This window comes from Argiope bruennichi, chromosome X2, assembly GCF_947563725.1.
Source record: "Argiope bruennichi chromosome X2, qqArgBrue1.1, whole genome shotgun sequence".
NCBI lineage: Eukaryota > Metazoa > Arthropoda > Arachnida > Araneae > Araneidae > Argiope > Argiope bruennichi.
The window spans coordinates 58,876,742-58,899,446 of record NC_079163.1 but is presented as its reverse complement, the minus strand read 5'-3'; the positions used below and the strand labels follow the sequence as shown (position 1 = coordinate 58,899,446).

Genomic DNA, 22,705 nt, shown 5'->3' with positions numbered 1-22,705 from the left:
CAAAAAATATAACAGAATTCTTTACTCTCAATTGTATGTGTGATACTAAGCTTTTCTAAAAAATAACTTATTTTAATATCATGGCACATTTTGCAACACTGATGATATATGCTGTGTGTAGTTTTGTAAAGTTTTGAAAACAAGTAATCGTTTATAGGACCGAGTAACTTTCAAGTCAAACTAATATATCAAAATTTTACCAAAGAATCCAAAAATTGTAATTTTTTTTTTCACTAGAAGACATGCATTTCTTATTATATAACTTCATGAAGACAATCAATAACAATTGGATGGCGGCTGGTAGCCCTATCAGCCTAAAATGTCAAAATAAATGTCTTGCATGTTGTCGGCAGATAGGGAACAATGGAACTAACTTGTACAATTGGCATTATTTGGGTTTCTATCAGTATTTACTTAACAAAAAAGTGTACATAATAGCTTTGGATTTGTATATCAATAATAACTTACTTGTTTGCATTTCAGTAATCATTTTATTGCTATTTGCATAAAACAAAGTTTTGGGACTGTCCAGCAACAGAGAGCTATAGTGGAAAATTTCGGTAATTTAAAATAATGCTTATGCTTTTATTTCAGATTTATTAATAATGGTAGAGAATGCTTGGCTGTTATAAAAGAGAGCCCCCCCCCGGCGGGTACCTCAAATATGAGGATGAGAAGCTTCTGGTATAGTGGTTGATTCTCGCCCCCTGAGTGGATATAGAAATCGAGTGGGGTCAGCTACCCCCTACCGATGACGGACCGCACCTCCCACCGGAGGAGTTATACTGTGACCGGTGATGGCCCTTAGGACTCAACCACAGTTCCCGCTAATGCTAGCGCGCTAGTAAGGTCATTCAGATTTATTCGTGTGCCTCAGGGCAGGTCGGAGTAGTCAACTTGTGATATACGAGAGATTGCCCATCCCATTTTACAACCATCAAGCAATAATATACTTTATTAAAAGCTACTAATATTGTCATAAAGGAATCAATAGGAAAAGTAGACGACCCGTTTCAACTTCCATACATAAGCAATTAAAAGAACGAAGGAAAATTAGATCAAATATTATGCTTCCTGTAAAAACCAGCGGGAGGGGTCTCTTCAAAACTTTCTCGCATATTCTCTCATAAAGGTGTTATCTTCCTCCCCCGTGGGCAAGGTCGCAAATGCCTTGCAGGGCATTACCGAACAGTAGTAAAAAATTTTGGTTTTCGGGGCGAATTTAGCATTTTTACTGAATCTATCGTGTGTTCTTTGGCGAATAATCCCTGACATGCGGTTAATAGTATTGGAAAGATTCGTCGACATTGTGCTTTTGATGTATTTTTTCCAACCGTCTGTTCGTCTTTTTAGGGGTGCTGTAGGTCCAGACATTTTGTTTATGGAAGATAATGCGCGGCCACACAGAAGCGTTGAGGTATCGGACACACTTCAAAGTGAAAATATTGTCCATATGCAATGGCCTACTTACTCTCCCAACCTAAATCCCATTGAACATGCCTGGGATGCTCTTGGCAGACGTGTTTCACAAAAAAACATCCCTCTCTAAACAGTGCAAGAGCTCAAAATCGCCTTGAGAGAGGAGTGGGACAATATCCCCCAAGAGCTCCTCGATAGTTTAGTGGAGAGCATGGAGAACAGATGCAAAATGTGCATTAGTGCCCGTGGTCATCACACATCTTACTAAGGTACTTATGTCTGCATCATTCTGACCTGAAGATCAATTTTTGTGGGGCTGTTTGGAAATCATCCAAGGAGCATCTTTTTTATTTTTAAGTTTTTAATTATTCGATGTGTCGATATCTGCACCATTTTGCAGTATAATAAATGCAGTATAATAATAATAAATGCACATCCTCCCAACTAAATATGTACTTAGTTTCATTTCTCCAATCATTATCTATAATTTATTATTCCGAAAAACATAACTGTTCCTTAGGAATTGTCAAGCAGTGTACATGGCCAATTTCTTTTAACAAAAGAAGACGCTGTAAAAAGTCATGTAAAAGCTCCAAAAATATGATGCTCCAAATGCAACTTACAATGCTTCATGTCAGGTGCAAAACTATTTTATGGAATTTCACACTTAAGCTTTTATACATAAAATGCAAACATTGTAAGCCTTTGTTATTTTAAAGTTACAAAATGAATCCATTGCTTGAAAATTGTTGATTTTCTGTTGCATATTCCTCCCGCTGGTGTGGTGTGGAAGTTTGGAGAGAGGAGTACCAGCTCAGGTGTTGTCCTCATCATATGACCGGGGTTCAAAATTACAAGGTTCGTCCCAAAATAGCCCTAGTGTTGCTTTAAAACGAGACGTTAATGTAACTAAACGAAACTAACTAAACTCTGTTGCATAATTTTTTTTATTGGAGAAAAAAATTCGGCCTATAAAGGGTTAATGTATTATTTGATTATTTTTGAAAATTTAAAAAGATTTTATAAATGTATTTTTATCTTTTGAATTCCCCCTTTTGATAAACGTTTGTGATATGATGTTATCTCTGAAATGAACAATCAAAGGATCATTCAAGCGATAGTTTGAGGCATAAAAAAGTGGTCCAAGTCAATAAATTTGCATTTTAATATTTCTGAAGATTTTATAAATAGAAGCGTGCATGGATGAATGTATAATAAATATTTTTATTATGGGGGATTATATAAAAAACTACATATTTATTATTTTTTAGTATCAACATCCACAAAAGCGAAAGTGTACAGACACGTTATTTAATGAAAATTTGTAATTGGAAGTATATGTCTATGTGCAATATTTATTGAAATAAATACTTTCTCCACTTTTGATGGAAACGCCCTTTAAAGGGTAAGGTACCAAATGTAAGTTAAAGGGGGAATACTCCCACTGCTCTTAATAAGGGGATTGAACAGGTTAGGATTTTAACTACCTCTTTCAATCACTCTTAAGTTTCATGCTCATTTCCCCCTTTATTTTCTTCTTTAATGCAGAACTTCACGTGTTTGTCATCCTTTCCATTTTAGATCATTAAGAAAAGTGAGACATTTAACCTTTCCTGGTCACTTACTTTAAGTAAAAATTTCCTTCATTACTGCTTCATAATTCACTATTTTTTTTAAAAAAATCTCTTTTCCCTGTAGCAATTCTATTCGCAGCAAATGACTGGTTTGCTTTATTGTGTGATTTTTCTTGTTTTTCTTTCTTTAGAAGCAGATTTTCTTCCAGTTCTAGCCTATTTAAGATTCAATCTGACTCTTTAGAATGATCAATTGCTAAATTAGTTATAGAAAAGTCTTAAGAGAACTTAAATGGAGATTTTGATAGATATCCACATTTTAGATAATCCTGAGTTCCCAAAACACATTCTTGAAATAAAGTATGTTTGTCTGTGAACACGATAACTCAAAAATGCAAAGATCAGAAAGGATGAAATTTAACATGTGGTTTTTTTACACTAAAATTGACGATTTCTATCGAAATTTGAATCAAATCTGTTAGCGAGAGTGTATGTCTATTTGTCAGATTAGGTACAAGTGAACACAATAAATCAGAATAGCACCAAGCAAGTAAGACGAAGTTTGATATGCAGTTTTTATCTTTAAAATTGTAGATATGAGGGGTAATCCAAAAAAAAGTTTACAAAGCAAAGGAAAAATGCTTTATTAGCAATAGACACAGGATACAAATGGTAATTAAGAGACATAATCACCAAACCTGTTGAGGCATTTATCACACCTCTGGACCAATTTGTTTAACCCGTTTTGGTAATAATATGGTCCCTGGCTATTGAGCCAGTTTTCGGCACCTTTTTCAACACCGCCATCTGATTTGAATCTTGTTTTGGATAAGTATTTCTTCAATGCTGGGAAAAAGAAATAATCACTGGGAGCCAAATAGGAGCTGTATGGGGGGGGGGCTCCAAACCTCCCACCTAAACGTTTCCATATTGCGGTTTCCCACTTGCTGTCAGCCCGCTTCAAAAGAACGACACCATTTCGCCACCTGTTGTCTACTGATTGCTTCGCCCCCATACACTTCAACAATTTGTCTGTGAATGTCTGATGAGGACACAGAAATCGTACCACCGCTCGCACCTCTGTGCGAGACCACTTCTCTAAACATCTTTTCGTTACTGTCGCTGTTTCAGGTCTCAGTACTAACACTATCTGCTCGAACGGTCGGTCTAAGAGAACTAGGTCATCTGTCTTCACTCTGGGTAATAATATCCCCAAACACAATCTTTACTTTCCAAATACTGCTGCTTGTAAACTTTTCTTTTGGATCACCCCTCGTATATTTTATACTTTAGGCTAAATTTATCAAAAACTTGACTATTTATCTATTATTATGGTCGCCTAGGAAATTTGGTTCATAAGATGTATTTAGTTATGTCAGCCAACTTTGATTAGCCACATCTTATCACAACAAAAGTATAATAAAATAATAGACAGTAATATAAGTAAAAGTTGCATAGTAATGAAAAGGCATCCTAATTTATTAGCTATTGTTCAAACTGGCGCAATCTTTCCAGTTGCTGAAGCTGAGGGCTGTGTCAGTTTTATTTTGAAAAAATCTCTCGAAATGGAGGGGAAGGACAAAATGGCAATCTATTATATATCGAAAGGTCATGACATTCATTTGAAATAAATTTTCTTGAAATCGATTCAGTGACTGGTGTTGGCGAACACACGTTGCAATATTTCTCCACCAAAAATGCATTATGAAGGGTTTTTTTTTTTTTTTTCGATTTCTTTCAAGAATGGCGGATGGATAGGTGGAGGAGACCATAACGACATATATAGGAGCCATGAGTTTTTATATGCCACAAAAAGTAGTAAAATCGGACCAATGGTTGAAGCTAGGCACTGGGTTATTGGTTATTCTAGGTTCTTTATTATTTTTAATATGTAAAATAATAAATATTTCAAAATATGTATACAATTCCTGTAAATACAAAACTTTTAACTCATTAATGATTCTTACTTTTTATTTAAAATTGTTTTGAAGATATCAACTGGGATTTATTAATAAGCGTTTCTAAAAGAAAACATGCATTTCGACCTTATTGTTTCAACCGTAATATGTGTATTAATCAAGAATGATTTTTTATTCATATATACAAATGTATAAATTTTCTAGTATTGATAAATAGATATCTCATACTGTTGCTTTTGGTGCCGCGGCTTCGGAACCGGAAGGTTTCAGATTCGAGACCCAATTCCATTGAAGAACCGTCGTGTAAACGGGCCTGGTGCACGTTAAATTAGTCGGGACCAAACGTCCTCCCGCTGCTATGGAGCGGAAGCGTGGAGAGGGGGTACCAGCTCAGGTGCCGTCTTCGCCATCTGACCGCAGTTCAAAATTACGAGGTCTGTTCCAAAATAGTCCTAGCGTTGCTTTAAAATGGGATGTTAATATAACTAAAGTAAAACATATTAGTGTTTTAAGCATCTGTCAGTTCTCTAGACTTTGAATATAGTGGATTACCTACTCAGTGCAACGGCCGTCAAACGAAAATGACCATGGCAGATTTAGTTCTGTAGGGACTCTTGTGCGATGTGAAATTCAGGGTCTTTTTTCTCCATTCAAAACTATATTCATTTTAATTTAATCTTTATGTAAGTAGTTTCTAAATAACACATATTAAGAAAAACTAAAATAATAAAACATTTAATTAAGGATGCCTTCCAGAGAAATGGTCTTTCATTATCCTGCGTAGAAAAAAAAATAAAACTACTCATTTTATTTCATTTAAATTTTTAAAACAAAATTATAAAAATATAAATTATTTTAACACATCAAAAATCCCAATTACAAAATTTGTCAGGACGATTGAACTTGCAAATCAGTTAGCCAAAGGAAAATTTAAATAATAATAATAATAATAATCTGCAAGAAACTGAAAACATGAAAAAAAAAATCCTAAGAATAATATTCTGAAATTTAAACAATATATGATTTTAATACGAATATGTTCAAGTACATGACCGAAATAAATAAAATAAAATCACGTAATTAAGTAAACCTGAAACTACTGCAAAACCCTCCAGATCTCGGGTCTCCCAAGTTATGAGAGCCTTAATCAATCATTTATTTTGCCTATTTGATAATCTTGGTCTGAATAAAACACCGGTGAGTTTATATTTTTGATATTGGCAAATACAGAGTGGGCTATAAATATCTTCATTGCGTGTTATTGTCGATTAAATAGGCTGCCTGGCATAAAACAAAGCTTCACAAATTTCCAATCATGTTAAAATGCATAATCATAAACGGACTACTCCGACCCGCCCGAAGGCACACAAAAAAAGTTGAATGACCGGACCGCCGCAACAGCAACACTAGCGGGAACTTTGGTTCAGCCCTAAGCGCCCTCACCGGCCAAGGTACAATCCTTCCCTAAGGAAGTACGTTCCATTATCGGTGGGAGGAGTCAACTCCCCCCCCACCCTTTTCGTGTACCCACAAGGGTGGCGAGAACCCATGCCGGACACTTCTCATCCTCAATTACCAAGTGCCCTTCGTGGGACTCGTTAAAATACATAAACGGAATGAGAAAATAGAACATTAATTGTAAACCAAATTAAATTTTAATTCAAATAAATAATTAATAATTGGTACAAAATAGTGAATTATGCAAAAAGATGCCGGATATGCTTGCTTAGTTTACTGATATTGTTAATATGCATCCAAACCAGTTCTGCCAGCGGACAACGTTTTCGTAATATGTTAAAAGATTTTGTGACCCGAGTATTGTAACAGATAACAGCATAGGCATCACTTTAATGTACGATAGTATCTTAATTATAATGATTGTATAGTGAAAAAAGTATTAGTGTAACATTTTGCCGATGCCTAGAAGTTCAATTGTTATTTCACATTAGCTTGACTTTCGCTATCTTTTAATATCATCCCATGAGATTTCTGCTTATAAGTTTTTATTGAGAGACAGCATCTACCATGCCTGACCAAATATTTGCAGCTCAGAAAGGCAAAGTTCGTCGCCATATTCTGGACATCTGCGTAGACTAGGTGTACTCTGCAGAAGAAAATAATGAAAACACCTTAATCTTTCACAAGGAAGGGAGAACAGGTGCCTTGAGTAAGTATATTATGCATTTATATGCTGTAACAATGCATTTATATGCTAACGCAATGTACAAATCTGCTGAACAATCATTTGTAAGCAACAGCGTTACTTTTTGGCAATATTTTGTACTAAAACTTTTATTCACCAAATGACTATCATAAAATAGCAATAATGCGTAATTTACGTGTGTGTGTGTGTGTGTGTGTGTGTGTGTGTGTGTGTGTGTGTGTGTGTGTGTGTGTGTGTGTGTGTGTGTGTGTGTGTGTGTGTGTGTGTGTGTGTGTTAATCTGGAAGGATGCTACTAAATCCATTCATGTAGTGTAAAAAATGTATAATGAATACTAAATATGTATTTAAGATAATTATACATTTGTTATGAAAAATTAATCAAATAAAATGATTTAATAAAATAATTGAGCTATCACTTAATATATAGTTATGTTTATTCTCATACAGATTTCATAAGGAGCCAGATTAGGGAATAGATTTCTATACTAGAGTAAAAACCTTTCGTTTTAAGATACTCATCACGGAACTTTTCCAGAAAATGCACAGATTTTTTTTCCCATCTTTCAAAATCCTCCTAAGATTAGAGCCAGAATGAGAAATAGAAAAAGAAAATACAAAGTTAAAAAATATTCACCATTAAAACAGTAATGATTGATATATAAATGCTAGCTTTCTTTTAAATAACTGCTTTTTTTTTCCTTATTCTTTTTTGTATTTTCAGAGTGATAATACAATGAAAAGAAAGGGGAGGAAAACCTTGCATCCCTTCTCTGCAAGTCTCTGAAGTTCCTTACAATTGATATAGCGATTTAAAAATGTTGCGTAGCTTATTGAGGGAAAATGGTCTATCAAAAGGCAGGGAGAGAGCGAGCCTAAAAGACGAAGGGAAGCCATAATAGGGGTTTCTCTTTGAGAAAAAAATCATTTTTTTTCTCAATTTTTTCGCACCGAGATCTTTTATAAAGGAAACCTTATTTGTAAGTGGATAATTTATAAGATCAGCACATTATCTCATACGACAAAGAGAAACCGCGGTGGCTCCACGGCAAAATCTCGACCCTCTTTTCCCTCTCCAATTCCCGAAACTGGATTTGTTTTTTTTGTTTTTTTATTGATTCTAATCTCTAATACAGTTTTAAGTAGTAAATTTTTACAAATTGAAGTAACAAAAATTTATTCGGAGTTATTTTCAAAAATGTTTGTTTTAAAATCTCGTCTACAAAAAGAATTTAAAATATTTTTTATAAAATAATTTTTAAAAAATCTCAAAACATTTTTAACACAATCGAAATATTATTTAATCATCTGATTTGACAGCTTTTATATTACTAAGAAAACATATCTTACTAGAATTATAAAACAATGTAATATAAAAATTTTCATACAATACTTAATGAAGAATGCTGTTAGAATGGTGTTCCAAAATTTAATAATACTTGAAGTTATTTGAATAATTTCGAGTACAGACCCTTTTAAAATAAATTTCTCTAATACAAAAATACTTTCGAAAAAAAATGAGGATTGAAAGGTGCGAAGCCCCTGGGTAATTTTTCCTTTTTATTAATCCTAACCCCTAGGTAGGCCTATTTTTCCTTTTTATTAATCCAACCCTGACGATGACACTCAAGACTAACAATTATATGGAAAATCAATTTTTTGAAAATTCCCATTCTTATGTAGAATGACGAATTTAAAAAAAATCAGCAGAGAAATTTTAAAATACTTCATATACAGTAAACAAAGGTCGTTTATATATTATCAACAGACTATAGAAATTTTTCGAATTAATAGATTGAAATAATCAGCTATTAAACTAGAATTGGCTATTAATAGAACCATCCTGCACAGATTCAAGACAAGAAATTATCCTTCATAGAAATAACAGAAGTACGCGTGTTTCGACATTGACATAACAGAAAAAGTCGGGATTGATGACCTGGATGCTATTTACGTAAGTCGGGATTTGCTGTGTTTATAAATACACGCGAACTTTAATTCATTGAAGGCAAGTATTAAGGAAAGAGCTTTATGTAAAAAAAATTATGTTACAAAGAAAATATTTTCATACGAAACAGAACATAATAAAATAAAAAATTATACAAAGCAGAGTTACTTCGTTACCGTTAACTTCATAAAATCTAAAAAGCCAGTAGGGCGACTTAATGATTTTTTTCTCCTCACATAATATTTCTGTAAAAAAATTTAGTGTGTTATGAATTCCTTGACCTATAAATAGAATAAATTTCTTAATAGTCAATTGCCTTCAAAATTTGGATCCCTTCTTTCTTTTGAGTCTAGACTTCAATCAATCCTCCAATTATCGTTTGATTTTTTGATGGATTTGGCTCCGAAGTGTCAGCTTCTATAAAGACGATTTGCTAATTCCTTAATAAGCTCGTCGACTATCAGCTCTTTGCTGTTCGACTCCAATAGCATCACTACGATCAACTGAAAATGTTGAGTAAAATTGTCAACTTCCTCTATAATACGGGTGACTTGGTAAATTTCTGGCCTTGTTTTCGGCTGCTTTTTGAAAGAAAAAAAAATGGTACTTTATATTTCTTTTATTAGTTTTTTATTATTTGAATTTTGAATTTGTATCATATTCTAAAAGGGAACGTACTCGAAGCGGGAGGAAATAAGGAACCGATGATTTTGATTTAGTTTTATTAATTCAGTTATATTAACGTCCCATTTTAAAGCAACACTAAGGCTATTTTGGGACGAACCTTGTAATTTTAAACCGCTGTCAGATGACGAGGAAGACACCTGAGCGGGCACCCCTCTCCAAGCTTTCACACCACACCAGCGGGAGGACATTTGACCCTGACGGATTTAGCATACACCAGGTTCGCTTACAGGACGGGTGTCTAGCCTGAGGTCATCCGGTAATAAATAAATATAACAAACAGCAAGAATGCTAATTTAATTATTAGCGAATTCTAGTTTAATAACTGATTATTTGAATCTATTAATTCGATAAATTTCTATACTTTGTTGATAATAAATAAACGACGTTTGTTTGTTGCATATGAAGTATTTTAAAATTTCTCTGCTGATTTTTTTTAAAAAAAAAATGGCATGTAATTCGGCTACGTAAGAATGTGAATTTTAACAAAATTGATTTTCCACTTGTTATAAATTATAATTATTGTCCACTTAATTGTTAGTCTTTAGCGTCATCGTCAGGGTTTCATTAATAAATAGAAAAAGTAGGCAACTTCCTAGGGGCTTCGCACCTTTCAGTGCAATTTTTTGAGGTATTTTTAAAGAAATTTAATTTTAAAGGGTCTGTACTCGAACTTATTCAAATAATATCAAGTATTGTTAAATTTTGTAACACTATTCTAACAGCATTCTTAATTTAGTATTGTATGAAAATTTGTATATTACATTGTTTTATAATTCTAGCAAGGTATGTTTCTTAATAATGTAAAAGCTGTCCAATCAGATGATTAAATAATATTTCGATTGTGTTAAAAAAGTTTTGAGATTTTTTAAAACTTATTTTATAAAAATATTTTTAATTCTTTTTGTAGACGTGATTATAAAACAAACATTTTTGAAAATAACTCCGAATAAATGTTTGTTATTTCAGTTTGTCGAAATTTTGTTTGTGTGTCAATAGAAAGGAATTAAAGTAATTGTGGATTGAAAATTGCCAAAGAAATAAATAAAGGAGATTTGAAACTCTAGTCTGAAATGTCATGATAATATTTTAGGCTTGTTTTTTTTTTTTTTTTTGTTTTTTTTTTTTACTTCATTTCTAGAATTTACGCTTAATTCTACAGAAACACGTGTACAAAAAAAATTTATTCAATATTGTCGCAGCACACATCAATATAAATGCAATAATTAAAGCAACGAAAAGTAAAAAAGTAAAGTTTATAAAATATACTCGAAAATCTAATATATAAAAATTATTTTTTGCTTGTTCGTATTTTATGCGCTGCCGTAACGCTCGTCCGATGACGATAAAACTTTGCCAACTTATTGCTTTGAACCTAGAAAATCCATGCTTCTCACATAGTCAGTTGTATGTTGGATGTCCACGAATTGGACAGCCAAGAAATTTATCTGCTTTTGCTGAAGATGGAAAAATAAAAAATATTGGCTACCGTAAAGTATACTTGAAAAAAAAATAGAATAAATATTATTTATACTTCTCTTTTATATATCATCCAATTTCAGTGAATGTATTCACTGTCGACAAGAAAATAAATATCATTCTTTCTATCATTCCTAATTAAACAAGATAGCTACTTCTAATTCCAAACGATATTAAAAAAATTATTTCTTCTGCGGCAGCAACGCGCCGAGTACCAGCTAGTATTTTATAAACAAAAAATTAAAATTAGAGAGAAAAAAAAGTGTGAGAGTATAAATTTGCATAGCAGAAAATATTGTCTTTTGAATTTTAAAGTAGTATAAAAATATTTTTATGCCACTTTTATTTTTACTGAACTCTTAACATTGTCACTCACTCCTGTTTGTCAGATGAAATACTTTTAGCGATTATTTTTCTCTCACTTTCGCATGTATTAAAGTTTTGAAATTTTTAACAACTATTGATTTTCAGTGGAAATCAAATATTTTAATAACTATAGAGGTTTAAACTACAATTGAAACTTTTAATTGTGCTAAAAAATTTATTTCACAAAGATGGTACAATTTAAAAATTAATATGAGAAATACTAATTTTTAGATTCCATAATATTGATTACCATGAAATGTGAAAAATATTGCAGACTAAAAAGTGGAAAAAAATTATAAAAATAAGAAAGTTTTAAACATTGTTTCTTAGAGTATTAGAAACATAATGGAAAATCAAACAATGTTATAAAGAAATTAAGATACAATGTAATCACAAAGAAAAGAAATATTTGGATATTCATTGTAAGTTAAAATGTATTATAAATGTGACTTAAATTTGAATTTATTTAGAGTATTTTTAACAGAATTTCATGCTTTTATAGTTTTGATTTCACATCATATTATTAATTTAATTAATTAATTAAAATAAGAAATTAAGAATATTACAAAAAGATAAGAATTAAATATTCCATTCTTAGAATCCGCACATTACTAATGCGAACTAGAATATTAAATATATATATAGATTAAGTACAAATTCTATATTTATTCTTCGAAATCAAAAATGTTAATCAAGGATAATTTTCTAAACGGAGAAATTTAATACAGAGAGCCTGTATAGAAATGGATATAAGGAAAATCAGCCAAATTGGTATACTGGTTTGTGTACGGCGCTGTTATGGCACAGCGTTTAATTCTCTGAGACGGTGTAGTTGGTTTAAGACCATTTTATATTTTTTTAAATCCACAATGAATCTTTTTATAAAGACTAAACATTAAATAATACTAAATGTAAAAAAAAAAGACTTTTTGGAAGTTTTTTACATTTTAGAGCTTAAGAAAAAGCGTTAAAATTTTGATTAATTTGATTAAAAATATAATTTTAATTAAAAATTTATATTTTGAAAACCCTCTCTTAGTTTGCCTGTATAACTCAAGAAATAACTACAAGACAAATCTGATAACTCTAGATACATCAGAATGCCTTGTAGCGGATTTTGTACTATTTTTCATTATGCATGGTATAATTACAGACTGCATGCTAGTCTATAAAAAATTATCTTCAAGGAAAAAGCAAAAAAAATAAATAGACAAATTAGCTGCTAATAAAAACTAAGCGGAAATAATCGCGATGTGCACAACGTAGCACGCTCTGCGAAAACAAGGAACAATTTGGGAAATCAGATACATCAACTGAAAGAATGAACTAAATTTCCCCTTCTTTTTCGATACCCAAGACCGATCGTGGACTACGAATACAAACGCAACCCAGTCGAGAGCGACAGCTATCTACACGCGTCGACTCCACTCGTCGACAGAGGTTCCAAGATCAAGGCAGATGTATTGATGTTACGTCCAGTACGCATTTTCGCGTTACCAAAAGAAAATTCGTATGCAGAATGAATGGTTTTGCTTGAATTTCTAATTCAAAAAAATTATTTTTGTTTAAGAATTAGCATGGAATTAGGTAGATGACAAAGAAGTAAACAATTTTCGTTGATGAAATGATCTATTCTTGCTAAGCCTAAATGATTTTTCTGTAACGAGAAAAGAAAACGAAAAACAAGAATGTGATGATAAAATATTTGTTTATAGTATACATTTTTTTCAATACAATTTGTGCGTATTCTGATGGAGTAATCTAGAAAGTATTAAGTATTGAAAGTGTCCTTTGTATTTCTTGGGTAAGTTTTTATGAAATAGTTGTTACCAAAATATGAAGTGTTTAACTTTGAAATGACCTAAAACTGCCCGTGTTGTTACCGCAAATTTTATTCTTATATTAGTATCAATTTTATATGTAACTAATGCATATTTCATGCAGTGTAAACATTCGAAAAATTATTGTTGTTGTATAAAAATTGTTATTGTTGTATTAAATATGATTAAGTAAATTTTTTAAAAAATTAAACGCTAATTGTAAATATAAGACGATACACATACATATATATTTTGAAAACGTGAAAATATTCTTATTCTTGGAAATTCTTTGTTTTTTTCTTTTGCTTGTTTTAAAACTAGAAGTATTATATCGTAATGTCAATTGAATTTACCATTGTACGTGAGAGGAGGATTTCAACAGCACGTGTACTTTCCTAACTCGCTAATTATTACTTTAAAATAATTTTAGCTCTTATGTTATTTCTTGCATCGTCTTAATATTACAGTAATAATGAGTAGGGAAGTATGCACGCAAATTGTCCATGATTTGTTACATTTTTGACTTTATAAATGAAATGCAAAAAAGGTCACTGAAATTGGAAAAACTTTAATTTAATCAGAAAGGTTTTTTTCTTCTTTACTGTGAAATAGATGTTATTCATGTTATCATTTAAGGAATTTTTAATCTCTATATTGGTATTCTCTATTGGATAATCAGAGGAATATAATTTCAAATGATCAATCATTTGTAGCTTTAAATTGTTGGATCATTTGGAATTGTATTTAAGTGCTAAGATAACTTCAATTTAAATAATCTGACTAAATCTTTTAAAATAAGCTAGGACATCTTTTTAATCATTTTGCCTAGGATTGTAAACAAATTGCTTGGATATCTCTTTTTTTTTAGTATGCAATAAAATAAATAAAAGGTTTTAAATATCTCTTGTTTTATTTTGCAATATTTATTTTAATTAATTTCAGATAATTTGCTTATAAATACTTTTTGAAAATATTATTATTATTATTTGAAAATATAAATATTATTTTGAAAATATTATTAGTTATTAGAAAATTCAGGTATAAGAGAACAGCATTATTTGGGGTTGGGAATGGAAATATTAATGGAATAGTAATATATAATAAATATAGTAATGGAACAACAGAACTTTTTTTCAAATTTATATATATAATCTGGATTGTTAATTATTCTTTATTATTCATTTATACATTTATTTTTATATATGTTCATCTAATTTAAAAGTGCCTCTGTGATGATAGCATTTTTTACTAATAGTTCAGCTTATATAAGAATTTGTTAGTAGTATGGAGAATTTTAATCATCTGCTTGAAAATTTTAAAATAGTTTATTTCTTTTATTACTAATATAATAAAATTAACTAAGAATTGAAATAATTAAATCATTCTAAAAAGTTCTGAATATTGTTGTTTTGTATATTATAGTAAAGATTGTTGTTATTTTTTAAGGGAACAATTATTGTGGTGATGATTTTCATTTGACAAATTAAAATTTTATAATGAACTTCTCTATATCTTTTAAATAAATTCTGGTGTCTAAATTTTTATGTAAATCATTACAATTTTTACCATTTTACACACAATAGTTTTTGTGAATATATTGCTATTATTGCTTATTATATGTATCTTTAATGATGAAATTTTTGTATTGTTACATTTCATTTCTAATTTCATTTTTTTTAAATTTAAGCCATACTAATTAGATTTTAAAAAATAGAAGAAATGATATAATATATAATGCATTCATTCTCCTGTTTTTTCCTCAGGGATCATGATTTGCTGGTTTGGCACTGTTTATAGGAGTTGATACATTCTCTTTTGGAAACTATTAATAAAAAGTGCATTCAGGCTGAAGCTGAAAAGTCTTAGAATAGGTTTAGTAAAGAGAAAACTTGCAAAAAGTAAGACAAAAATAAAGCATGCGAGCTAGCTTTGAACTTATAAAAAGCCTAATTTCATATTTTTTTTAGTTAGGTTTGAACTAATAATATTTATATTCATTAATAAATTATTAGGAAAATAGAATTTACTGGGAAAGATGAGGATCTTAGAAATAAACTTAGTAAGCAGGAAACTTGCAAAAAGTTAGATAAAAAGAAAACATGCTAACTAGCTTTGAACTTATGAAATGCCTATATTCAAATCTTTTTAGTGAAGTAGTAACAAATAATGTTTATGTTCATTAATAAGTTACTAGGAAAATAGAATTTAATGGGAAAGATTGAATAATGTGACCTTAACCTTATTATTATTTGCATTATTGAAACTGTGTGTTTGTGTAATAACTAATAATATTTATCTTATATATGGATCTTTCGAAGTACAGATGCTTGATTAAAATTTAAGGAAATGCTTGATGATTTTGTGTGGGAAGGTTTTTTTTTTTTTTCTTTGTATGAAAGAAATCTTGTATGAGTGAAACTGAATTATTCTGTATTAATCCATTTTTGTTAGCTATTATATTAATTTTTCACTTTGAAAAATTACAGTTTCCTTTCGCCAAATTTTTCATTGTTTTTACCTAGTATTTCATTTCTTTGCTGTTAGTTTTTTTCCACAGCCAGCTGAAACTTTAAGGTAATTTCTCTAATCTTTTCTATCATTGCCTTATTTCTTCTAACCTTAACAGGAGCGGCCTGTGTATAAGCACTATGGAATTGCAGCACCCTCAGTTACTTTCAGTGAGTAAATTTAATGGTTGATTTAATTTTGCCCATAATATTTAAAACTTTATACAGTTTTAAATTCAGTTTAATCATCAGAATAATTGCTGAAAGAAACTAAATTCCTTTTTTTTTTTTTTTTTTTTAACTTTCTGAAAATGGACCTTTAATTGAGTCTTCCTTTAGAGTTGAGGGACTACATTTTTCCTTAGTCTTAATTTCTAACATAATATGTAAATTGAAAGAATGACTATCATAAATTGGAATTTTAAGTATTATGCCATGTTAAAAAAAAACTTTATGGCCCAAAATTAGAATGTAACAGAATTTGGAGGATAATTCATAATAAATAAAAAATAGATTTAAAATTTAGCAAACTTTATTATTGGTAAGTTTTTAATTATTTATGTTAAAAAGTCTGAAAGAAGACACATTCAAAATCTCTGCATTTCTTATATGATTCTGTACACACCTATTTGAGGTCATGTCTGATAGTTTAAGAAGCCTTGAAGTGGAATAAAACAGGAGTAACAAAAACACAACTTTTTAATAAGAAGAAAATTAATAATTATATTCACATTAAAAAATACTACTGCCCCCAAATACTTAGATATAATGGAATAAATTTAAACTTTTTTTTATGATGGAGTGATGTATCATAATTTTTTTAATTTCATTAGAACCTGAATTCTCCTTTTCAATATTAAAATATTTTTTGAGATGTATTATGAATCAGGATAATTTGCATATAATTATAATACTTTCAGCTTATAAAATCATTGATTGACCTAAAAGCAAGTTGATCAAGAAATATCTTGATCAAGTTTTACTAATCAAGATAAAAGTTTTAGGTCTTTTATGTCAAAGCAAAGTGAGAGGGATGGATTTTATTTCTTTTTTTTATAATACCAAAAACTACCATTCAATTATTATCTGTTTTAGTGGTGCCTTTCTTTTTTTTTTTTTTTTTTTTTTTTGCACTTAATTTCAAAAATAATTTCTCATATTTATATTGATTTTAACCTTAAGCAGTACTAGCATTTTATAGTTCACATGCAGATGTGTGAAATTTTTTTTTAATGTAATAGGAAGAATTTTTATGTAAAGAAGTAGAAAAGTTAATTTAGATCCAATTATTTTATTTAAACTAATTAGCTGAAATATTTAATAAGTTTGTTAATTAAGCATCAGTTAAAAAATTTAAATGGTGCAAATATGCTTTATTAATCTTTGAAGGATTAAAAGTTACAGCACTTCCATATTTATATCACGCAAGCCGCCCCTGCTAAACAAATTACTTTTTAATATGATTTTAGAGAATTCTTCTTGTTCATTTTTTCATTGTCATTTAAAAGACAATACTTTACATCTTTTACTAGAGGATCACCATAGCTATGGAATTGTCAGTATGTTAAGTAAGCCCTATAATTAGTTTAAATAATTTTATTCTGTTATATATATTTAATTTAGAATGAAATTTCCTGTATATTCATAAATGAAGAAGAAAATTCTAGAAATCGAATACCTCATCATTCCATTCTCGCTGTCAAATTTTACTTTGAAGAACATTTTCTGCTAACTGCTTTTGGCCATCAGTCTGTTTGTTCTTACATATTTGTCTTAACTCATTTCAAAAAGGCCACTTTTAAACTTATACATGAGTGATAATATTATCATTTCCCTTAGTTTTGCTTAGATTCCTACATAGTGCTTAGTTTTAAAATCTGAGCCTGGAAATCCATCTCATTTGGTTTAGTACAAAGACGAATTTCAATTTTATTATCTATATATTATGTATTTTACCAGTGGTATATTTTTAAAAAAAAAGCAAAACTTTGATTTATATAAACAGCAGCTTAAAATATCATTTTTAACTCTGTTTCTCTGCCTTGACTTGCCAAACACCTAGATCTTCCGAATTTCGCATGTTGTCAGTAGCATTCATAATAACCATTTCTAGATATGCTTAAATATTTAAGAAAATAAGCACATGGGATGCATCATTGAAATTAATATCATTAAGTTCAAATGTATCTATATTTTGAAACTAAAAATAATTTTCATGTCTTAGTTTTCTTTGAAGTTATTCAGGAAAATAGTGCATTAGAGTGAAAGCTTTGCTTAAGATTTTGTTGAATCTCAAGTTTCATAAAAGTTCTATGTGCCTAGGTGCACCTCTTTTTTATCTAAAATTTGCTTGTATATAATATAAGGTGCAAGATGTAAAATGAGTTATTGCTTAGAATGTTGTTGGTTTACATCCTGCACCCCTAGTCTGAAACAGAAACTGGCAAGTCAGTATAGAATTTGCATTGAGAGTTAGACCATGTTAATTATGAAAGGGTCATTAAAGTCATTAACTTGCAAACATAGTAAAAAATTTCCACCCTACAAAAATAGAAAGTCTCATATGGTATGTATATATATATATATATCATTTTGATTCATTTCGAAAAATATTTTTTAATTTTGGCTGCAAAATCTGTTTGAATTCCGTTATTTCAAAAGAAGAGAACAGTAAAATATTTTAATATAGATTTACTGTAATAGAAAGAAAAAAAATATTAAATAGAGTATTTAATATGGTGCTATCTATCTGTGGATTTTTTTTTTATTATTATTTATTTATTTTCAAAGCATAGATATAGGGGAAGACAAAGTATGCCATATTATGGATTTATTGTTATTCTGTTAAATACTTGTTATTGAAGTTCTGAACTTAATGTAACCAGTTGGATCCTCTCCTAATTGATTCTATTACTAAATGTAATCAATTCTGGATATTGAAACTGTAATGATGTTTGTCTCCCCTTAGTTGTAGGGGATGAAGATGATGGGTAGAAGATCATGGATGATTTTAGATGAATTTATTAAAGTTTAGATCCATCTTCTCAAGAATAAAAATGTAATGATCTTTCTTTAAGTAAGCTTACTATCCTTTAAAAGTGGCAGTTTTTCCTATGATATATCTGAATAAAGTTTTTGAAGCTAGTTTAGATTCTGCTGTATTAAGATTATTCTTATATTTTAGGCTCTTTCTTCCAATGAATGATGGCATCATTATGGACATATGCAATCCTTCTGGTTTTCTCGAAAAGCATCAGCTCACATTCTGGTTCCTTTTCTCCTAAATCTGATCTGTCTTATTCTGAAAAACTGATCGAAAATTGGCCGGAAATGAGAAGAATTTGTCCATCTGTTTGCGAATGTACTAATTATGAATATAATTTAATAATTGGTTGTAGTTACAAAAAGCTAGACTCTTTTCCTGCTAATTTGCACTCCTCAGTTTTTTATTTAAATTTAGTTGGGAATAATATCTCAAAATTGTCATATAATGTTAGCTTACAATCTTTAAATTCATTGAATGTATCTGAAAACAAAATTTCAAATATAGATCATCTGTGGCTCAGTTCTCTGGCACACTTAGAATATTTGGATATTTCAAAAAACTTTTTGCATGCAAAAGAAATTGAAAATGTATTTCAGAACATTTCTTTACATCATCTTAATTTATCTAAAAACAAATTAGTTACTATAACAACCTTAATGTTTAACCAAATGAATTCTTTACATTCACTTAATTTGAGTCAGAATGAAATTGAAACAATTAGTTCTAACAGCTTTATGGATTTGAATGATTTAAGGATTCTTGATTTATTTTCTAATAAACTAACTGATTTACAACATGAAATTTTCACAAATTTGGAGCATTTGCAAACATTGATTTTAAAACATAATAATATTAAATTATTGAGAAATGTGGTATTCTCTACATTAAAAAGTCTTCAATTTCTTGATTTAAGTAAAAATAGCATTGCATCAGTTGGCCTATTATCTTTTAAAGGTCTTACAAAGCTAGAATATCTTAATTTGAGTAGTAATTACATTACTTATTTACAGGATGGTGTGTTTCGCTCTTTAGAATCTTTGAAAATATTAGATCTTAGTCAAAACCCGATTAATAGTATTGATAAAATTTTTATTCACACTAAAGGCCTTGAATTTCTATACTTGCAAGACTTAACTAGTTTTAAAGAATTGACACCTTTTAGTTTACTGGGTTTACATGAGTTGAAGTCCTTAGATATATCAGGATCTAAATCATTATCTGAGGTCAGTGTAAAGTCATTTTCTCATGCACAGAATCTGAAATTTTTAGATTTCAGTCATACCAATTTAACCAATTTAAGAATGGGTGTCTTTAATAATATGCATAAAATCGAAACACTAAAATTAAATGGAAATCCATGGAAATGTGATTGTTATTTATATTGGTTACTTATTTGGTTAGGAGAACATACCAGTACACAGTTACTATCTCCATCTGAAACTCATTGCAGTACACCTATAAATTTAAAACACCATGTATTACTTGATGCCTTAGACCATAACATGGTATGCACCAATGCATCTATTTACTACTATACTAATAAAACTAAATTTAGGGTAGGGTCTCCTGCTTTATTAGAGTGCAAAGTAGAAGGTACTCCATTACCAAGCATAACATGGATAACGCCTACAAAGGAAGCATTTTATTGGGATAGTTTACAAAATCAAACAAAACAAGCTGGAAGTGTCCACTTTTCAACTGGTTCTCCTCATCGATTAGATTTCCAAAACATAAGGGAAGAAAAACGAGGTCGTTTTTATTTATTACAAAATGGAAATTTAGCTATACAAAATGTTGAGCGAGGTGATGGAGGGTTTTATGTTTGCAAGGCTTCAAATCCTTTGAGTTATGCTTCAGTATCAATACGTCTTACGTTAGATTATGAATATCTAGTTCATATAAAAATTGTAAGTGTATTAGTTGGAATGGCAACAAGTTTCGGTTTTTTGTTGCTGACTTTGATTTCTGTTTTAATTAAAATGATAATGAAGCACTTTGGTATTAAATGTCCTTGCTATAATGGAAATGCGTCTCCACGTACTCAGCAAATCAAAAAGATACTGGAGAGCATGGAGCATTATAAAAAGCAGCAGTTAGAGAGGCTGCGAGACAACTATAATGGACAAGTTCAAAGAATAAAAGATAACTGTATGCAACAAATGGAACGCTTACGAGAAAGTTATTCATCGCAAGCTGAACGTTTGCGCGACATTAAGGAGTATGGTACACTTCAAATAGATCGAATACGAGAAAACTACTATTTTCAAGTTCAACGAGTTCGTGATTATAGTGCAGGTCAGATCGTTAGACTTCGTGAAAATTATCTTTTCCAGCGGAATAGAATAAGAAAATTCAGTGCTCACCATTTATACAAATTAAGAGAAAATTATAAAGTGCAGCAACAGCACTTAAATAAAATTCTTGAAAATTTAAATATTGAAAGCTGCAGAAATGTTTGTCATAGAACAGATTCTATTATATTTGAACCAGATTTAAATTTGGGAAATGTTCTGGTGCCAAAAATTTGCCTTCAAACTATTACGAAAGAAACAAGTGATTCAAATGATAATTCTAGTCAACTTTCAGCATATTTCACTCCAGATGAAGTTGGCTCTGAAATTTCTGGTCATGAAAGTGATGAATGTGAAAATTTCGTGAATAGTACTATAGTGAATGCTTCTCAAAATGATATAGCAATTTGCATCGAAGACAGTCCAATAAATGATTTGCACATTCCAGATGAATGTGAAAAAGATCTTAGTTTTGACCATAATATTTATGAGAGTAGCCAAAATGCAAATGAAACGATAGTTTAGTATCATTACAATATTTGGCTACATTTGTTTGTTCATTTTTTTTGCTCCCTTTTTTGAAAATGGGCACTGGATTCTTTTAACATCTTCCCATTTTAAATTTATATATATAGATATATATATAACTTTAAGCAATAATACTACTAATCTGAGGATAGATGAGTTAAAACATCTGAAGTTATGTGTATTGCATTAGTCGCAAACTATGCAGTTTTCATTAAACTGCTCAGTACTGGTTTAACTAAGCAATATTGCTTAAACTATGCAATGTTCATTAAATTATGTAATTTTGGTGGAACTAAGCAATATTGGTTAAGCTATGCAATTTTGGTGAAACTAAGCAATATTTGTTAAACTATGCAGTATTCATTGAACTATGCAATTTTCATTGAACTTAGCAATATTGATTTAACTATGCAATTTTAATGAAAGCAATATTGGTTAAACTATGCAATATTTATTAAACTAAAACATATTTGTTACTCTATGCAACTTCCATTAAATTAAGATATATTTGTTGAACTATGCAATTTTTGCTTAAACTATGCAATATTGATTTTTACTACCACATCACAACTTATTTTATATTTGTGATGTAATAGAAAGTTGTTTATTCTTACACTAGAAGTTGGTTGTGGCCTTTTAATTTGAATATCATTTGTAAAAGTGTATTTGTTCATAGCTATCATATAAAATTCATCAACTATATTTGTAATTTCATAAAGCTAGTCTTTATAATAAAGTATTTCTTCACTTGTTATTTAGAAATCGATTGTGTAAAATTATTTGCTTGTGTGTCGCTTTTGTTATTAGTTTCATTTTATCAAGGTTTTGCAATCAAAGTTTCTTCCATGCTGCTTGTATGACTTGAATCAAATCAATGCATCTATCATATTTCATTCCATCACTGTAAACATTGTAAGATGCCCCAAACATTAAGTCTGGGGAGAAATGAAGCCATTTTAATA

The 22,705-nt window shown here is 30.0% G+C and overlaps 1 protein-coding gene across 3 annotated transcripts; it reads left to right on the top strand.

The window, feature by feature from the left end:
• The first annotated feature begins 12,822 nt into the window (after positions 1 to 12,822).
• Positions 12,823 to 22,462, top strand: LOC129960138 (leucine-rich repeat and immunoglobulin-like domain-containing nogo receptor-interacting protein 3). 3 transcript variants are annotated; one of them, XM_056073313.1, is made up of 4 exons: positions 12,823 to 13,355; positions 15,135 to 15,269; positions 18,847 to 18,954; positions 19,063 to 22,462. In XM_056073313.1, exon 4 carries the CDS (start codon positions 19,080 to 19,082, stop codon positions 21,738 to 21,740), a length of 2,661 nt encoding a protein of 886 aa, XP_055929288.1. In that variant the 5' UTR covers positions 12,823 to 13,355; positions 15,135 to 15,269; positions 18,847 to 18,954; positions 19,063 to 19,079; the 3' UTR covers positions 21,741 to 22,462. The 3 variants fall into 3 exon arrangements, with proteins under 3 accessions (XP_055929288.1, XP_055929286.1, XP_055929287.1); XM_056073311.1 differs by having other exon boundaries at positions 12,824 to 13,355; positions 18,847 to 18,936; positions 19,063 to 22,461; XM_056073312.1 differs by lacking the exon at positions 18,847 to 18,954 and having other exon boundaries at positions 12,824 to 13,355; positions 19,063 to 22,461.
• The last annotated feature ends 243 nt before the right edge of the window (positions 22,463 to 22,705 follow it).

Excerpts from the sequence above, each read along its gene's own strand:
- LOC129960138 (XM_056073313.1), top strand. The coding sequence starts at position 19,080 with ATGATGGCATCATTATGGACATATGCAATCCTTCTGGTTTTCTCGAAA.